This window comes from Prunus persica, chromosome G7 (assembly GCF_000346465.2).
Source record: "Prunus persica cultivar Lovell chromosome G7, Prunus_persica_NCBIv2, whole genome shotgun sequence".
Lineage (NCBI taxonomy): Eukaryota > Viridiplantae > Streptophyta > Magnoliopsida > Rosales > Rosaceae > Prunus > Prunus persica.
The window spans coordinates 8198291-8215117 of NC_034015.1; the positions used below are offsets into that span (position 1 = coordinate 8198291).

At 37.6% G+C, this 16827-nt stretch overlaps 2 protein-coding genes across 2 annotated transcripts; one reads left to right on the top strand and one right to left on the bottom strand.

Moving 5' to 3' along the window:
- Positions 504-2447, top strand: LOC18771461 (putative UPF0481 protein At3g02645). Its single transcript, XM_020567858.1, has one exon. It carries the CDS (start codon positions 606-608, stop codon positions 2145-2147), a length of 1542 nt encoding a protein of 513 aa, XP_020423447.1. The 5' UTR covers positions 504-605; the 3' UTR covers positions 2148-2447.
- LOC18771811 (lycopene beta cyclase, chloroplastic/chromoplastic) lies at positions 3112-5390 on the bottom strand. The gene is made up of 2 exons (XM_007201984.2): positions 5188-5390; positions 3112-5090 (listed from the first exon to the last, which is right to left on the bottom strand). Exon 2 carries the CDS (start codon positions 4870-4872, stop codon positions 3358-3360), a length of 1515 nt encoding a protein of 504 aa, XP_007202046.1. The 5' UTR covers positions 4873-5090; positions 5188-5390; the 3' UTR covers positions 3112-3357.

A 16827-nucleotide genomic window follows, 5' to 3' on the forward strand; every position in this document is an offset into this window, starting at 1 on the left:
GCAGAGTTATATTGACTTTAATTCACTAAAATTGATCCTCAACGTCGACTGCAGAGTTATATTGACTTTAATTCGCCGCATATTATTCGATATATCTTGAACCCTTCACGGGTGGATTTGTCGCAATAAAAATCGATGGTCTGATGCTGCGATCGGACTATGTAGCTGAGTGTCTTAATGTTTTTGGTTAATCATCTTAATGCTTTTGGTGCCTCTCTGTGTTACTACAGTTCGTCCATATACAATGATTGGCTGATTGGCTGATTGGCGTATATGCTAAACTTGTGATGAAGTTAAAGTCACTATCAAATGTGTGAATTTCCAGAAATTATTCTAAGCCTCCCATGCAAAATAAAGTCATTATATTTGCCTTTTCCTTTTGGCCTGGAAAGTCACAAGATGTACTTGCTCAATAGCAAAGTGCATATCCAAATATATTTGAATAATAAGGGTGACAGATCCTAAATTCTTAGTTAGATTTCAAGTGCCTAAAACCTATTGTTTACTATAAAATGCAGAAACTAGGGAATATCAAAGCTTTGCTTTGTTTAGACGAGCACCTAGAAAAATAGCCTGAGATTGGAAGTGAAAAAACCGTAGTTTCCATGGGGGAGGTAAGGGAAAGTCGTAAGGAGAAGAGATTCAAAAAATTGAGGGATGCGCCAAAAAGTCCAATACCCAGCTCGCAACCGAAGATCCAAAAGGTTCCCTTCATGCTCCGGGATCACAAAAATTTCGACAAATACTATGTGCCAAGGGCAGTAGCAATTGGCCCTTTCCATCATGGTAATCCAAGGTGCAAGCTGGCACAAAAATACAAGCTTATGTTGACATTAAAGTTTGCCGACTTTGTTGGCCAGAAAGATGAAGATTTGTATAAGAAGATTGAGGAGAAGATCAAAGAACTAAGGGAATGCTACGTCAAGGAAGCAACAGAGCACATTGATGATGGTACCCTCGCCTGGATGTTGTTCTTAGATGGGTGTTCAACCTTACAATTCATATACTCCCTCATGAACGAGCATGAAGAGTTTGAGATCAAAAGAGACCAGGTAGCCTTTGCACAGCAAGACTTATTCTTGCTGGAGAATCAAATCCCATATCAAGTCCTCGAGCTGTTGATGAGCTCAAGCGACAAACGTGAGGTTTTGAAGCACGCAATCGAGAGTTTTGTTCAGATGCACATTATTGTACCCGTAGAGAAGCAATCAAAAGGGCAGGAACAGAAGCACCAACCAGGAATAACAGAAAACAGGGAACAGAAGCAAGAACCAGACACAACATCAAGCACGGAACATAAGGTAGACATAACAGAAAACACAGAAACAAAGCAACAAGATGGCTTAACAACAGACACTGACCAGAAGCAACAACCAGGCGTAACAACAGACGCGAATCATAAGCAACAACCAGGCGTAACAACGGACGCGAATCAGAAGCAACAACCAGAAGAGCCCACTCATCTTCTTGACCTTCTGCGCAAAAGAATTCTAGGTCCACCAAAAAAGGATGTTTCAAAGAAAAAAGTTGGAGAGTCCCCTAAACAAACTTTTCGCAATGTGCAGGAGCTTAGTGCAGCCGGGATACATTTTCAGCCCAGTAAGACTAACTTCTTGGGGGACATATCTTTTAAGTCTCATTGCTTTGCAGGATTCCTTAGTCTTCCTCCAATATCAGTAGACGACTCAACAGGGCCTAAGTTCATGAATTTGATAGCCTATGAAATGTGTCCTGATTTCCAAAATGATTACGGGGTTGCCTCTTACATAGGTTTCCTCGATGCACTCATTGATCATGCTGACGATGTTAAGAAGCTAAGGTCAGCTTCTGTACTGTTCAACTTTCTGGGGAGTGATAAGGAGGTGGCTCAACTCTTCAATGAGATAGGCACTGACTTGGTGCCTAACACTGCCATATACCTCAGAGTTAAAGCCGAATTAGAAAAGCACTACAAAACCAAGTGGAAGACCTGGATGTCTCAGTTCTGTCACGATCATTTCAGTAGCCCCTGGACTATCCTGGCTTTCCTTGGGGTCTTATCAGCACTTGGGTTAAGCGGCATCCAGACTTGGTACACAGTCCCTTCTCAACCCTCTCCCTGTGAGGCTGTATGCCAGTACTTGAAAACATGGCTACACATAACCTGAGAGATACATACAGTTACTAAAATACATGCTTCAGATGTTTTTACATGCATTTCTTCTTTCTGGTTTGTTTGGCTACATGGTTTTATACCTTCGAGTTGCCGGTGCCCGTACCGGTACCTAAATAGTCCTCTAGTCATAGTTTTGTGAGGGTCCTCTCCATCTGGTAATTCCAACCTTTCAGTTCTCATTTAAATTTCTGTGTGTGCAAGTGTGACTATAATAAGCCAAGTTGTCTTAATTGGTTGAGGTGTTTATCAGAATGTAATTTAATTTTGTGTAGCCAATGTGTTTGTAAGTTTTCGTTTAAGCAACCAAGTGATTCCATATGTTGCGTATTTTATGAGTTTCTGTAAACTAACCAGCATGTTACACGTTGTAAGAAACATTTCCTAAACATCTCCAAAGCCTCTTGACAAAATTGGTCAGGTGCACAGCAACCTCAGCTTAAATCGAATTTTCTGTTCAAATTGACAAAACCAAATGCAACCACCCAAAAAGCTCAAGCTTGAATCGAATTTGAAGTTACATTTTCAGTTCTAACCGACCTCAATTAGACCAACTTGACAAAAAGATTAGTCCAAACAATTTCAGATGAGGTGTAAACAAGCTTAGTCCAAACAATTTTAGAAAAATTATTGAGATTAGAGTTTTTAGCATTTTGTTTCAGCTTAATGATTTTCTTGGTTACTTGTTGTGACCCTATGAATTCTGCATCAACTTCAATTAACTTTTCCATCTTCAAAACCTGGCCTATATAACTCATGATTTAGAGGTAATGTCTCAGCAATGCAACAGTAACCATTATTCTTTTTCGTTTGTCTCCTTTTTTCTTACAAAACAAAATGCGTAAACCAAGAGGACAAGAAAACTAACCTTTATTAATTTGATTGCACAACATTAAAAATATATATATATATATATATATATATTAAACAAATTGACTTGCAAGTAAGCACACAACTAGGTAAATTATTTGAAATTTAAAATAATTAAAGCCATGTTCAACAACAAGAGTTTCTGTAAGCTAAGTATTGTGCATATAATAATAAGGTACAGATGATTCCTTTTTCTTCCCTTTTTTTTTTCTTTTTGTTATGAAAAAAAAGAGTAGCTGATTCATAATGATTTGCTGACAACTATTAGCAATTGTAAGTATTTTCAAAGATGCAAATTTATCGACGCAATTTGCTTAATACAAATAACATCAGTCCTAATCTCTATCCTGTATCAAGTTGTTGATCATCTTTACCAAAGGAAGAGTCCCCTTTGCCATAATTTCTATTCTACTAGCATTAGAAGCATGAGAAAACAGTGAAAGCCCAAAAAATACAAGATCAGGTAGGAAGAGTCGAGATGACAAGAATCCGTGCCAATAACGGGGTTCTAGATCAAAGAATGCATTGAAAAACCTCCGAGTACTTTTCAAATCAAGCTTAAGCAGAATAGCCATACCAAAACAGAAAAACTCCCTTTGTCTCCTCCTTTCTATGGGCCATAAATCTTTCCAAACTTCTGCAGACAGTTCATTTCCTGAAAGAATTCTATCAGAACCAAGGTACTGAACTATCGCATTTGCAACAATAGGAGCCGCTGCCAGAGTCCTTGCAACCATATAACCAGTTGAAGGATGCACCATCCCAGCTGTACCACCTATTCCAACAACTCTTTGAGGGAGCACTGGAAGGGGGCCCCCCATTGGAATGACACAATGCTCATCCTCTTCAATGCTCTTAATTTTAATGCCTAGGTGCCTTAACCTAGCAACCATTCTATCCTGGATATCTTTCATAGGTACTCCAGGCCGAGCTACCAGGGAAGTTTCTTCAAGAAATATCCTGTTGGATGAAAAAGGCATTGCATATAGAAAAGTAGGGATCCTAGCATTTCTCTCCTTCAGTTCGATATTATTGTTCAAGTGTGAGTCTCTCCAATCCATAAAAACCATCTTATCTACATCAAATGGATGCTCTTCAACCTCCGCCAAAATCCCATAAGCCACTTGGTAACCTGGATTGTAGGGCTTATCATACTGTACAAGGCATCTTGAAAAACCAGTTGCATCAAGAACCACAGCCGCTTGAATAGTGACACCATCATTGCAAATCAACAGTGATTTGTCCTCCTCGTGAATAACCTTATTTACTTTAGCTTGGTGAAATTTGACACCATTCGATATGCATTTTTGCAGCATCTTGGACTTAAGCTGCTTCCTGTTAACCCTTCCATAAGGTCTGTCAAGATCCTTTTTCGTCTGCTCATCTATGAACACAACAGCACCAGACCAGGTAGTGTCCAGGCAATCAAGCAAATCCATGGCCTCAAATTCATCCACCCAAACACCATAATTATTGGGCCAAATTAATTTGGGAGACGGGTCAATCGAGCAAACAGAAAGCCCTGCCGCTGAGACTTGCTGTGCCACGGCAAGTCCTGCAGGGCCGCCGCCCACAACTGCAAGGTCCACCACAAGACCCTTTGATGGGTCATACATGGGAAGCTCAAAGTCAAGACTCTCCTTCTTGGTTTCTGGAACAAGCTCCAGAAGAGCACTGCTACTAGCCTTAATAAGAGCAGTCCGGCTCAATTTCATATGAGACTTTCTAAGACCACATCTCAGCTCCTGGTTTTGAAGCTTCGAAGAATTCAAATTACTAACTTTCTCTGAAAACCCATGAAGCGGGTGCAAAAATTCAAGCTTGTTATGAGTTTTAAGTAATGTATCCATGAATTCCCAACACTTTTCCCAGATATCTCCCTCAAACTCAAACTGGGTCGCCTGAAGTTCCTGAAACTACAGTCTGGGCGTGAAAAATTCTCGCAGTTCTCAACTGAGAACTCAAAATTTCCGAGATGGGTTCTCTTTAGGAAACTTAATTTTCACACATACATACAGAAAACAGCAACTGGAGCACTAGCATTAAAGCCAGACCAATCCTTTCAATCCTGAAAAGATTTTTCTGGGAATTTAGAAGAACAAAAGTACAAAAATCTACAAGAAAGGAAGCTCACAGTGAATTAAAGTAGAGAACTTATTGCTTACCAGAGAGCTGAGAGATATGAGAACGAGAGAAGAAATCATTTTGCAGCCCAAACTCTCCGAGTGACCCAAATAGATTTGTAAAGGTGAAGCTTGTGTGGCCTGTTCTTGACGACGACAAACCCAAGAGGTATGTGGTGGATGTCTACTGTGTCCTCCGTGTCATGAAGTGGCCGCTGTTCCTTGTCACAGTTGAGACACGTGTCAACGTGATCATCATTGTTCTTGTGTTCTTCCTTTGTGAACCAATAATGGAGGTTTAAATCACATCATATAAGTGACCAATTTTTTTGGTAAGTTGCCGTTTTTTCCTAGTGCAAATTTACCTCTTAAAGACGTCATGCCAAGTGCAAATTTTGGTAAGTTGCCATTTAAGTCACATCATTTAAACTTTTCTTTTTCAGCTAATTAAAGACGTCATCTTTAAGATACTATGCAAATGAGCAAGGCAAATATGTAATTCAACAATTTAGATGACATGTTGTTTATACATTCGTAAAGTTGATCACTCTAATCAACTTGATAATATAGTTGTATTAACTATTAATTTATTAATTTATTTTTATATTTTACATTTATTTTTCTCTTTTATGAAAAGTAGATGGGAGGGAGGAAATTGTTGTAAATAATATTGGTGAAGCCCACATAAAGAGAAATGATGGAAGAAAAATAATCGTATTGAGTATGGTAGTCAAAAGGAGAAATGATGGTGTTAGAAAAGAAGGAAGATTAGTCAAAAGATGAAATCATTATGTTGGGAAGATTAGTCTATAAATAGGCTCGCTCATTCACTTGTAAAACACACCAAAAAGAAGAGAAGAAAGAGTGAGGAAAGAAAGAACGGAAGAGAGAAAGAGAAAGAGTCAGAGTCAGAGAGAAGAGAAAGAGTGGAGTTTATCTGAGGAGAAATTCTATCAGTGTAAACACTACAAAGAGAAATATAATTCCACTCCCAATATTACAGTGGTACTTCTCATCACTGATTATTCTAGTTTTATAACAGAAATGATATTTTGTTATAAAATATTAGTAGGACTTAATACATATTGCTTTTGAGGTGGGCAACATTCCTTTATTAGAGGGATAGGTAAATTTTGTCACCTTGAATGTCTACTCCATTTTGGCAAAAGAAAAAGAAATGTCTACTCTATTGGAGGATAAAAATGTTTATGTGGCAAGGCTTGCTTATTCTTTTGCATAATTTTTTGGAGATGCTCTTAGGTCCTATTTGGTTCGCGGAAAAGATAAGTGAAGGAGGGTTCAAATACAGGACCTTTGTTGCAGGGAAATGTTCTTAATAATTTGAGCTAGAAGTGTTTTACATATTATCCAAACTTTTTAATATCAATTGATGTAGAACATGCATAGTATGTTTGTTACTTATTAGTTGTAAATAAATAAAGTTATTAACGAAACCAAACAAAAGCAAATGAAATTAGCAAGGGGCTTGTAACTGAAGTAGTTAAGAACATTTACCCATGCACTTCATGTCCTAGGTTTGATTCCCCCTTCCCTCACTATCGCTTGTCTGAAGAAAAAAATTTTGAAATTATATCATATCAATTGGGATTTAATAAATTGGAATATAAAATGCTTGGGATATCAAACACTATATCATCTCACCTCCAACATGGTTTCTCTTCGATTGATTATTGTCCTTATCTTAATTATTAATATCTTCTTCTTCTTCTTTTTCTTAGTTTGAAAGACCGTTTATATCTTTCAAGATAGTAGGAGCTAATAATGTGTATGAATTAGCCTTTAGTCTAATTGTAGTTATCTCCATTTGGTTGGAAATGTCTCAAGTTCGATTCACATATGTGAAGATGATATATATTTGTCATGAGTTTGATACCTATTTGGTGCTAACCTCATTGTGGTAACGTAGTTTTTCTTTTTCTTTTTTTCCTATGTGTGTTATCCTATTGTAAAAATGTATTTGAAATTTTTTTAAGAGGGCAAAAAAACCCTAAACAATCTCTGAGAGAAGCCTAAGGAAAAAAGTCTCAGTTGCGGCCCCCTTTGGGGGTTGGCCTCCTTCCCTATCTTCTCCCTTCTCCTTTCATCTCTTCATCTCTTCTTCTCTCCCTTTTCCCTCAAGATTGTTAGTTTATTTTGTGATGTGGAAGCATTTGTCATAAAACAATGTCGTCTCCGTGATATTTTGGCCCACGTACACAGGAGTTGGCTCCCTTCAACATAGTTTGGAGCTCTAAAAAGGGGAAAATGTCTCATAACGTATGCACTAAATGCTATCGTTATTAGCTTGTATTTGTGAGTTGTAAATGTTTTCATATCATATTAATTAATTTTATCTCTATATTTATAGTACTGAATCTTGGGTTAAGTTTTCAAATGTTGGGCTTACATGACTTACTTGTTGGGTGACTTAGGGTTTTTTTAAAAAGCTTTTTATCACAAAACATCCCTGAGGTTCACAAAACTATCAGGTTGTATCCTTTTTATTATTTTTTATATGTCATTTGTGGTCCTCAACGCTAACATGCATGTTCACAAGTACTCCATGCTGTCATGTTCCGTTCAAAACCTTGCTCGGCCTGAAATTTTAAGGTTCGGGCCGGTCTTTCAGGCATTTTAAATTTTTCAGACCGGGCCGAGGTTTCAAAAGACTTGGTCGAGGCCCGCCCATCGGGCGAGGCACCCATGGGCCTAAACACCACAGGCCTTTTTTTTTTTTAAATAAAAAAAAAATCTTTTTGTTGCACATTTTTTTGTCAAACGTGATGGATAAAGAGTCTTCTCCTAAACAATAGTATACATTACTTTAAATTCTTTATTGAATCATTAAATTTGAACTTGACAAACTGCGCACTAAAACATATGTATATATATTGCTTGTTTGTTACAAAATGTTAGACAACATTGAAAAATTAATTTAATTTATAGCATGTGTAAACAAAATAAGAAGTTTATTCGTTTATCATACATATTATATTATTTTGATTAAGTACATCTTAAAAAAGGAAGGGTGGTAAGGTCATAATTTCACACATTTGCATGCCTTCTTTGCTTAGTAATTTTGTTTAGCTTCTCTTTATTTTGAGTCTCTTACCCATGTGTGTGTGTTTTGTAGGTTAAGACAACAAGGGGATGACATTTGATACAATTCATGTATGTTAAGGGCTGAGTGGCACAAGAGGAATATGAGCTTAAAGACAAAACCAATTTGAGCCACACTCCTTGTCAGTCCAATTTCGTAGGTCATCTTGCAGGCCTCATTTCAGCAACTTACACAGGTCGGATGATGAGACATCCTTGATAGAAGTTGTTCCAATGGGTGTATATTATAACATATCCAAATTTCAGCCCAATTGGATAAATCTGGGGCCCTCATCACGTCAATGACTAAACCAAGTTCACAGAAATATCATGTTGGTTGCCATCACATTTAATGTGGCTACATCCCTAGAGCCACGTGCTACACATGGGGCAGCCACACATGGGAGTCAAATCAGCTCAGGAACTCAGAAGGATGAACAAAAGTCAAGCTTTCCATAAAGAAACCATACCAAAGCATGTATTTGGCAGCTGGAGCAGTTGGCAAGTATGGGCAGCTAGAGCAATTGGCATGTATGGGCAGCTGGCGCAGTTGGGAGCAGCTAAGAGAGGTGTGCTTCACCAGCCAAAGGGGAGGACGAAATTTCACTCTATAAATAGAGAGCTGCACACTTATTCAAGAGGGAGGCAGACACACACATTCACTTCATCCATTACTCTCATACACACATTCAGATTCACCATAAAGAGAAAAGAGAGCTCGGAGTTGTCCTGGGAACTACATTGCTGCTAACTTGTTCTTCTCTTCTCTTTATTCTACCTATGTATTTCTTATTTTCTTTATTCATAGTTATGTCTAACTAATCCATTTAGTTAGGGCTTAGGATGAAACCCTAGTCATGAATATTCAATGTTATGGATGATTTTATAGTTAATTGATTTCCTTGCTTTCATTATCAAGTTGTTAATCTCCAGTTTATTATGTGTTTAATGTATGTTTTCTTGGAGTAGCTAACTAGGATTTTATGTATCTAGCACAAGTTGGGAAGGGGTTTAGATTCACCAATTCTACTCTCCTTTCACAAGCAACACATGAATGGCCTAAGAGTCATTCAAAGGGTTAATAACCATAGGTTGACTAGGACAGATATCATGTTCTAGGACTTGTGTGATTATTATATTCTCATGAAGCTTAATGACTCTTGTATGCTTTATTCTAAGTAGATACCATGCTTAGGTTGCATATTAGAGATCATGTGTTGTGTAGATACCATGCACAATTACATGCCTTATGAGAATCATGCATCTTGCACCTAGATACCATAGGCTTGTATGCGATAATCTATTGTTGATGAAGCTTGAGTCAATTTCTATGCATTCATAACTTGGATAGGAAAACTAGTGGTGGATTCCAAGGCTCTAACACCTCTCAATCATTGTTTCACAACTTGTTGATTGCTGCCAGTGTTTACTTTCGAGCACTTTCATTTCACTTTCTTCTTTTCATTTCAACAACAAAGCCCCCCATTTCGAGTGCTTGTGTGGTGCTAGGATTCTGTCCTAGACCTTGAGGAATTAGCAAGAGGCATTGTTGAATTCGACCTTGCCTTTAGCTAGTTAGTCAGTTTCTTTGTTCTATGTTTTTCTAGCATTCTAAGTCATTTAACTTGGAACCAAGTTACCATTCTCTATGGGATCGACCTCGTATTTACATAAGCTATACTATAAACGGTTCGTGCACTTGCGAGAATTAAAGTTGTTGTTTTTAATAACTCATTTTAGTTGTTAAGAATAGTCTCAACAAAGGGTATAGGAGGTTTGGCCGTGGGAGGGCCTAGGCCTGGCCGCGCTAAGCGTTTCAAATCCTAAGCCAAAGTCCTGCCCAATCTTAAAACGAGATGGGCCAGGATTTGGCCTATTAAGGCTCAGGCTACCTAATTCAGCCTACGGGCCGCGAGGCAAATGATGATCCCTAAGCTACTCAAAGGAGCATGCTCTACTAATATTCATTTTTGTTATTCATCATCCTTCTTTGATTGATGATTTGGGCTAGGTTCTTTGGCCCATGGGCTTTGACTGCTTATGTTCTAACATTTTGTTTTGTATTAATGTCAAGTTGAGGAGATGAATCCCTATGATGATTTGGTATTTTGCAAATACCGTGACTCAATGTTTTCTGAGTACGACTATGCTAAAGAGATCTCTCACATGATTGAAATACACAACTATGCATATGATATGTAGAGGTTGACCACAGAAGACAATCCTTTGAGATGCAGCATGTAACATCCCTGCCTAAAATGATATTTTATTTTGGAAAATTAGTTTGAAATTACAATTTTTGCCTTGGGCTTTGGGGTATTTTAGTCACTTTTTGCTAGGGATCATTTTTGGGAGATTGAGTCACAACATTGCGTAGAGCTTGATGATACGAGTTTATAGACAGGCGACAGGCTCAATTCCGAGTTTAAACGAGAAAATTCCAATGAAGAAACAAAAAGGACTTGTTGGGAATTTGAAATTTTGTTCTTTAAAAACCCTAAATACCCCAGCCCAGCGTGTGTTACCTTCCCTCCTCATTTTCTCTCTCCCCGACCCTCTCTTTCCCTACGCTATACAACGCCGAGGCCTTTTAGGCCGACGATCATTGTAACATCCTACATCGACCAACGGAGAGGGGGTGATGTGCCTTATATGTACATGTCCACCTCCATCTAGCACGAGGCCTTTTGAGAGCTAACTAGCTTCGGAGTCATGGGAACTCCAAAGTTAAGCGAGTTTGGGCTCAAGCAATCCCAAGATGGGTGACCCACTGGGAAGTTGCTCGTGAGTTCTCAAAAATAAAACTGTGAGGGTAGATAGGGGGCCTAAAGCGAACAATATCGTATTACGGAGGAGCCGATCCTGAGATGTGACAATCATCGCTTTCAGGCCATCCAAGGCCAAGTCGTTAGTCTGGAAAGGACCGCCCCAGGCAGACGATCATGGTTAGGCAAAGACCCAGACACCCTAGGCCACACCTCGGGGGTGCGAGTTAGAAGAATAGCCAAGGTTTTCGAGAGTTTCTAGCAGCTCCTACCACCATTTTCATCAATTAAGGTGTGAAACTTCATCCTCTTTCGTGCTCTAGCTATTGGTATAGGTTTTTGGGCTTGATTTTCCAGTTTGAGGGTTTGTTGTGGACACCCATTAAGGCCGACGGTTAGAGAGTGTTTTGGGGCCAAACCAACCATCTTGAGTCATCGAGTCAAGTATAAAAGTTAGTCCCCAGTTTAGTCTGAATATTTTGGTATAAATATTACTGGTCGATGTGGAAATTTTCTATCGTTGGAAACCGCCCCGATCCACTGACATTGCCGGCAACGTGTGGCGGCTCATAGGCCACTTTTCAAATTATATTTTGGTCCTAGAATTATTCTCGTGTTGTTTCGAGCACGACGGTATGCCTGGATACGAGAGGTTCCACTGTTTGGTTGGTGAATCGGAATTTCGCATATTATGTGATTTTTGGGTTATTATGATCGGACCGTCGGATCGGTCCCGTTTTAGAATATGTCTTTCCCTGAATCTCTAAGGGCATGTAAGAATTTACAAATTGAGAATGAGATGTTTGTATTGACTTTGTTTGATAGTTTAAAGCCCGTTTGTAAATTGGACAAGTTTGATTTCTTGTTTAATTATCACTTATAGCAGGATGAATTTCATTGTTTATGTATTAATTATTTTATTGCTTTACATTTCAATTCAAGTGTGATGTATTTATGTTTCTTATTCGGATATGGCTTGGGATGATTTTAAATGTTTACGCATGTTCATAAATGATGAGTAGTTTGGAAAATGGAAAATGGGAAATGGTTTCTGCAATGTGGATTATTGGAAAAGGAATTTAGTTAAGGATTTGGAAAAGGATTTTTATAAGTTTCCTTTGGGAAAAAATATTACATGTACCTATAGTTCGGATATAGGTGTTCGACCAAGAGCATTTGCCTATACCTACAGTTATAGGTGTCCGGCCAATAAATTGCCTGTACTCGTATACATATACGGTGTCCGGCTAGTGGGTTGCATGTACATGTATTGATATTGCTTTGCAAGTGTCCGGCCCCAAAAGAATTGCCTGTACCTGTATTGATGTTGCTCTACAGGTGTCCGACTAGGAAGGAATTGCATGTACCTGTATTGAGGTTACTCTGTAGATGTCCGACCAGGATTTCCCAAAGAATGGATTTTAGGTAAAAAGGCTTGATCTTAGGAAAGGTACAGAGTTAAAACTATAATGGGATTGAACAAATGAGTTAGTAAGGTTTCGCAATATGAAAGTATGTATATAATTCGACGGTAGCAAACGCAATAGATGTCTTCAGCTGTGTATCTGGATGATTTCTTTTTGGTTTTATGGTAGAAAGAACTACGTGTGGCTTAATCACTTAAGAAAATGAGTACGTAGGTAGCCTAGGGTTTCACCTTGGTGCAGTAGCAAAATAAAATATATTTTTGGGACTTTAATATGGTTATTGGATTCAAATCCTATTTATTATTTTTGTTGGTTTGGTTTTGAATATGTCTGTGGGCTTGAAGCCCGATTGAAACTTGGGCGAGATTAAATGCTTGTTTATTTATCAATTATTACTAAATGGATGTTAATAAAATGTATATGCGGCCCAACATTAAATATTGCAAACCCACGGAAGGACCACATTTTAAAATTATTTTGAAATGTATTTTGACATACCGAACAAATGAATATATAGAAATTAGCAATACACATCCAAACAAACAATAGCAATAATGCTCAATTACCAAATATCCAAATATCCAAAACAAAGGTCACGTTATCCAAACAAAAATAAGACAATAATAGCTTAATTACTGCATATCCTAATGATCCAGAAGCATGCATCCAAAACAAAGCACTACGGCTCAATATCAAAATATCCAAAGAACTACTAATTGTATCCAAAATAAGAGCATAAAAGCTCAATTACCACATATCCCAATGATCCAGAAGCATGCATCCAAAACAAGAGCATCACAACTCAATACCAAAATATCCAAAATACTACCAAGTCAAACTTGTATAACAAACAACCCCAGGAGACTTGGAAGAGTTGTGCTAAAAAACCTTTTAGTTCGAGCTCGCTCTAACAATTGAACGTGTATGACCCACGGAATGGACAGTTTTGCCCTAAAAACGGGCATCACATGGCGTGACTGATTTCACGGAAAGATGGATGAAATATATGAAAAATTCACTATCGGGGGGAGCTGGGTGGGAAGGTGGGATTGTCAGTTAAGGTACTTAATTTTCTATTAAAAAAAGGTAAATGATAAATCGAAAGTAAAGAACAAGTTAAGGGGGCATTTCAACAGATTTCGCTTGAAACAAATTTGTATTCTCAATATATTACAAAGAACAATTGGGTGATTTGAAGCAACTTTCGTCGAAGACAATGTAGACCCAAATTTAGAGAAAATGAGCAGTGTTAGAGAGAGAATTTTGAGAAAAGGATTTGTTTGAAAAAGCCTAAAATAGGTGATGGGGAACTTCTATCTAAGTATGGCTCATAAGAAATCACCATATAGGCTTTCTTATTCAAAATGCCCCAGTAAACTTATTCACTAACTCAAAAGAAAAAGGCGATGAGAGAGGAAGGGAGGAGAGGAGGAGGAGCAATGACTCTTCTTCCTCATCCCCCTCTATGGAGTTTTTCTTTGGGATTCACAAAGGAGAGAACGGCTAGGGTTTCAATATTTTTTTTTTTTTTGCCTCGTAGCTTAGTAAAAACTAAAAATGATCAAATGTGATCTTTGGTGAAAGTGCATCGATTAAAACTATGTTTAGCCATTTTAGGCCATATCCAACCATTGGGGTGGAAACCCAAATTGTTAGTTTTGAGTCCAAAATTCTTCTCCAACCCATGTATTTTGGAGGGTAGAAATTTGAGAAATGTCAAATTTGGGGTGGAATTTCAGTCCAAGTTTTGTCTGTACTGGTATTTTATGTGGAGTTCAAACTTTGCTTTTTTTTTAAAAAATTTATTTATTTTTTCTTGGAAGCCCATGTGAAGAAGAAAAGTTATTGGGCCCCACATGATAGCTTTGCTGCCGGGCCAGCATAGTTGTGTGACACAGCTAGCAACTTTAGCAAAGGTGATTCCAACGGCTAAAAATTCAAAAGCTGTGCCGTTTAAAAATAAATAAATAATTCCAACAGCTTTATTTTACATCAACAATAATGATTAATTTTAGGTAATCTGAATTGTAAAATTTCACATCCAACGGTCAAAATAATATTTATAATTAATTTAAATCAGATCCAACCCCAAAACTTATTCCAAACTCTATAAATAGCCATTCATTTGGTAAATAATCCACCAAAAATCATTTTTTTTCCTTTCTCCCTTTGTTATATTTTTTTCATTCTACTTTCATTCTTGTTGAGAATGGCCTCAAAACTCCAAAGAGGCGTGAATTGGAAACCACAAGAAGATGAGGCATTGTGCAAAGGGTAGGTTTCTATCTCTAAAGATGGGTCTATTGGCACCAATCAATCAAATTACTCATTTTGGTTGCATGTGTACCAAAAGTTTTTGGAAAATAATCCAGGCATGAGCGGAGCCGGGGTACGATCACCGCAAGCTATTGCTTCTCGGTTCAAGATCATCAACAAACAATGTTCTCTATGGAAGGCATGTATGACAAAAGTCAATGCAAGGTATGTGATTGGCTCCAATCTTGAAGATGTGGTGAGTACCCATTTTTTTCAATGCTTAAATTTATAATTCTAATTCTTTTCAATTATTAACTTGATTTTTATTTTATTTCATAAGTAGGATATGAATGCAAAAACACTTTTCTTGAATGATAATAAACCTCTGAATAGGCCTTTCAAGTTGTATCATGCTTGGCAAATCTTAAAAGATTGCCCAAAATGGAACGACCTATGTGAATCTCCCACACAAACATTCAAAGATTCTTCTCATAGTGGCAATACAATCAATTTGGAGGAAGATGAAGATGATGTGGTCATGCCCACTCCAAGGCTGTTGGGAAGAGATAAACAGACAAATGAAAAAAAGAAAGGAAAAGGTTTTGAAGGTTATCTCAACCAAAGTGGAAAGTTCTTGTCTGAATTGGTTCAATAAGGAAATGAGGCAAAGGAGGATAGGAGCGAAAGTTAGAGCTCCTACAAGAGCAACATGCCTATCAAATCCAACAAGATAAGGAGGCCAATGAACAGAGGATAATGTCTGTGGACCTATCCAAATTTACTCCAAGAAAGAAGAAGTATTGGTGAAATAAGCAAGACAAAATTATTGAGGCCCAGATGAATACAAGTTCCCCCTACAATCCAGAAGACAACTCTGGAGACTATTATCTAAGCCCTCCACATAGTGGTTATTAATTTATATTTATTTCTAATTGTTGTTTATCTTTATTTATAATTGTCATTTATCTTTATTTGTAATTGTTGTTTATTTTTATTTATAATTATCGTTTATCGTTTATTTGTAATTGTTGTTTATCTTTATTTATAATTATCGTTTATTTTTATTTATGATAGTCGTTTATGTTTCTATGACTAGTCTTTTTTTAAATTCAATGATAAACCACATAATTCATTAAAATCACACAACCACTTTTATAATTTAACCACATAATTCATTAAAATCACACAACCACTTTTATAATTTAAACACACAACATAATTTAAACACGCTTACATAATTTAAACACATTTACATAATTTAAACACACAACATAATTTAAAAACACAACGTAGCTCATTGCACCTCTCCTTCGCATCTCCAAATGTGGTTGATCAAATTATTTCTTGAATTGTGATGTACTTGCAAAGCATGGACTCTATTATGACGGACCATGTAGTCTGAGATAGTTTGTCTGTCTCGGTTTATATCGTATGTGATAGTTGGCTCAAGCTCATAAGCAAGTCTTGCTCTTTCTCTTCTAGATATTCGTGGACAATTATCATCATCATTAGATTCTGCATCTAGATCCTCATACTCATCCTCAACAATCATGTTGTGCAATATTATGCATGTCATTATAATTGAATGAAGTTGTTCTTTAGGTCCCCTAACAATTGCCCATTGAGCCTGAAGTATTCCCAAGGCTCTTTCGACATCCTTCTTATAAGCCTCTTGTTTTTGGAAAAATAATCTTTTTTTTTGGAATATCTGGTTAGGAAATCGTCTTAACCAATGTAGCTCAACAAGGGTAGATACCACCAGCCAAGTAATAACCCATATTGTATTAATTTCCACTGACAACATATTGGATATGGGGAGACACTTCATTGACTACATCATTGAACAACAGGGAACAAGTTAGGACATTGATATCTTTGTTCGATCCAGCAACTCCAAAAAAGGCATGCCATATCCAAGTGTCATATGAGGCCACTGCCTCTAGACCGACAGTTGGCTTATGCTTGTAGCCGGTAAACTGGCCTGCCCAAGCAGTAGGGCAGTTCTTCCATTTCCAATGCATGCAGTCAAGACTGTCTAACATGCATGGGAATCCTCTGCAACTAGCCTTGTGCAAGAGCCTATAAAGGTCTGCCAGATTTAGGGAATGGAGGTATCATTGGCCATACACGGCTTT

Bases quoted from the DNA above. Each gene is read 5' to 3' on its own strand.
- LOC18771811 (XM_007201984.2), bottom strand. From the start codon at position 4,872: ATGGATACATTACTTAAAACTCATAACAAGCTTGAATTTTTGCACCCG.
- LOC18771461 (XM_020567858.1), top strand. From the start codon at position 606: ATGGGGGAGGTAAGGGAAAGTCGTAAGGAGAAGAGATTCAAAAAATTG.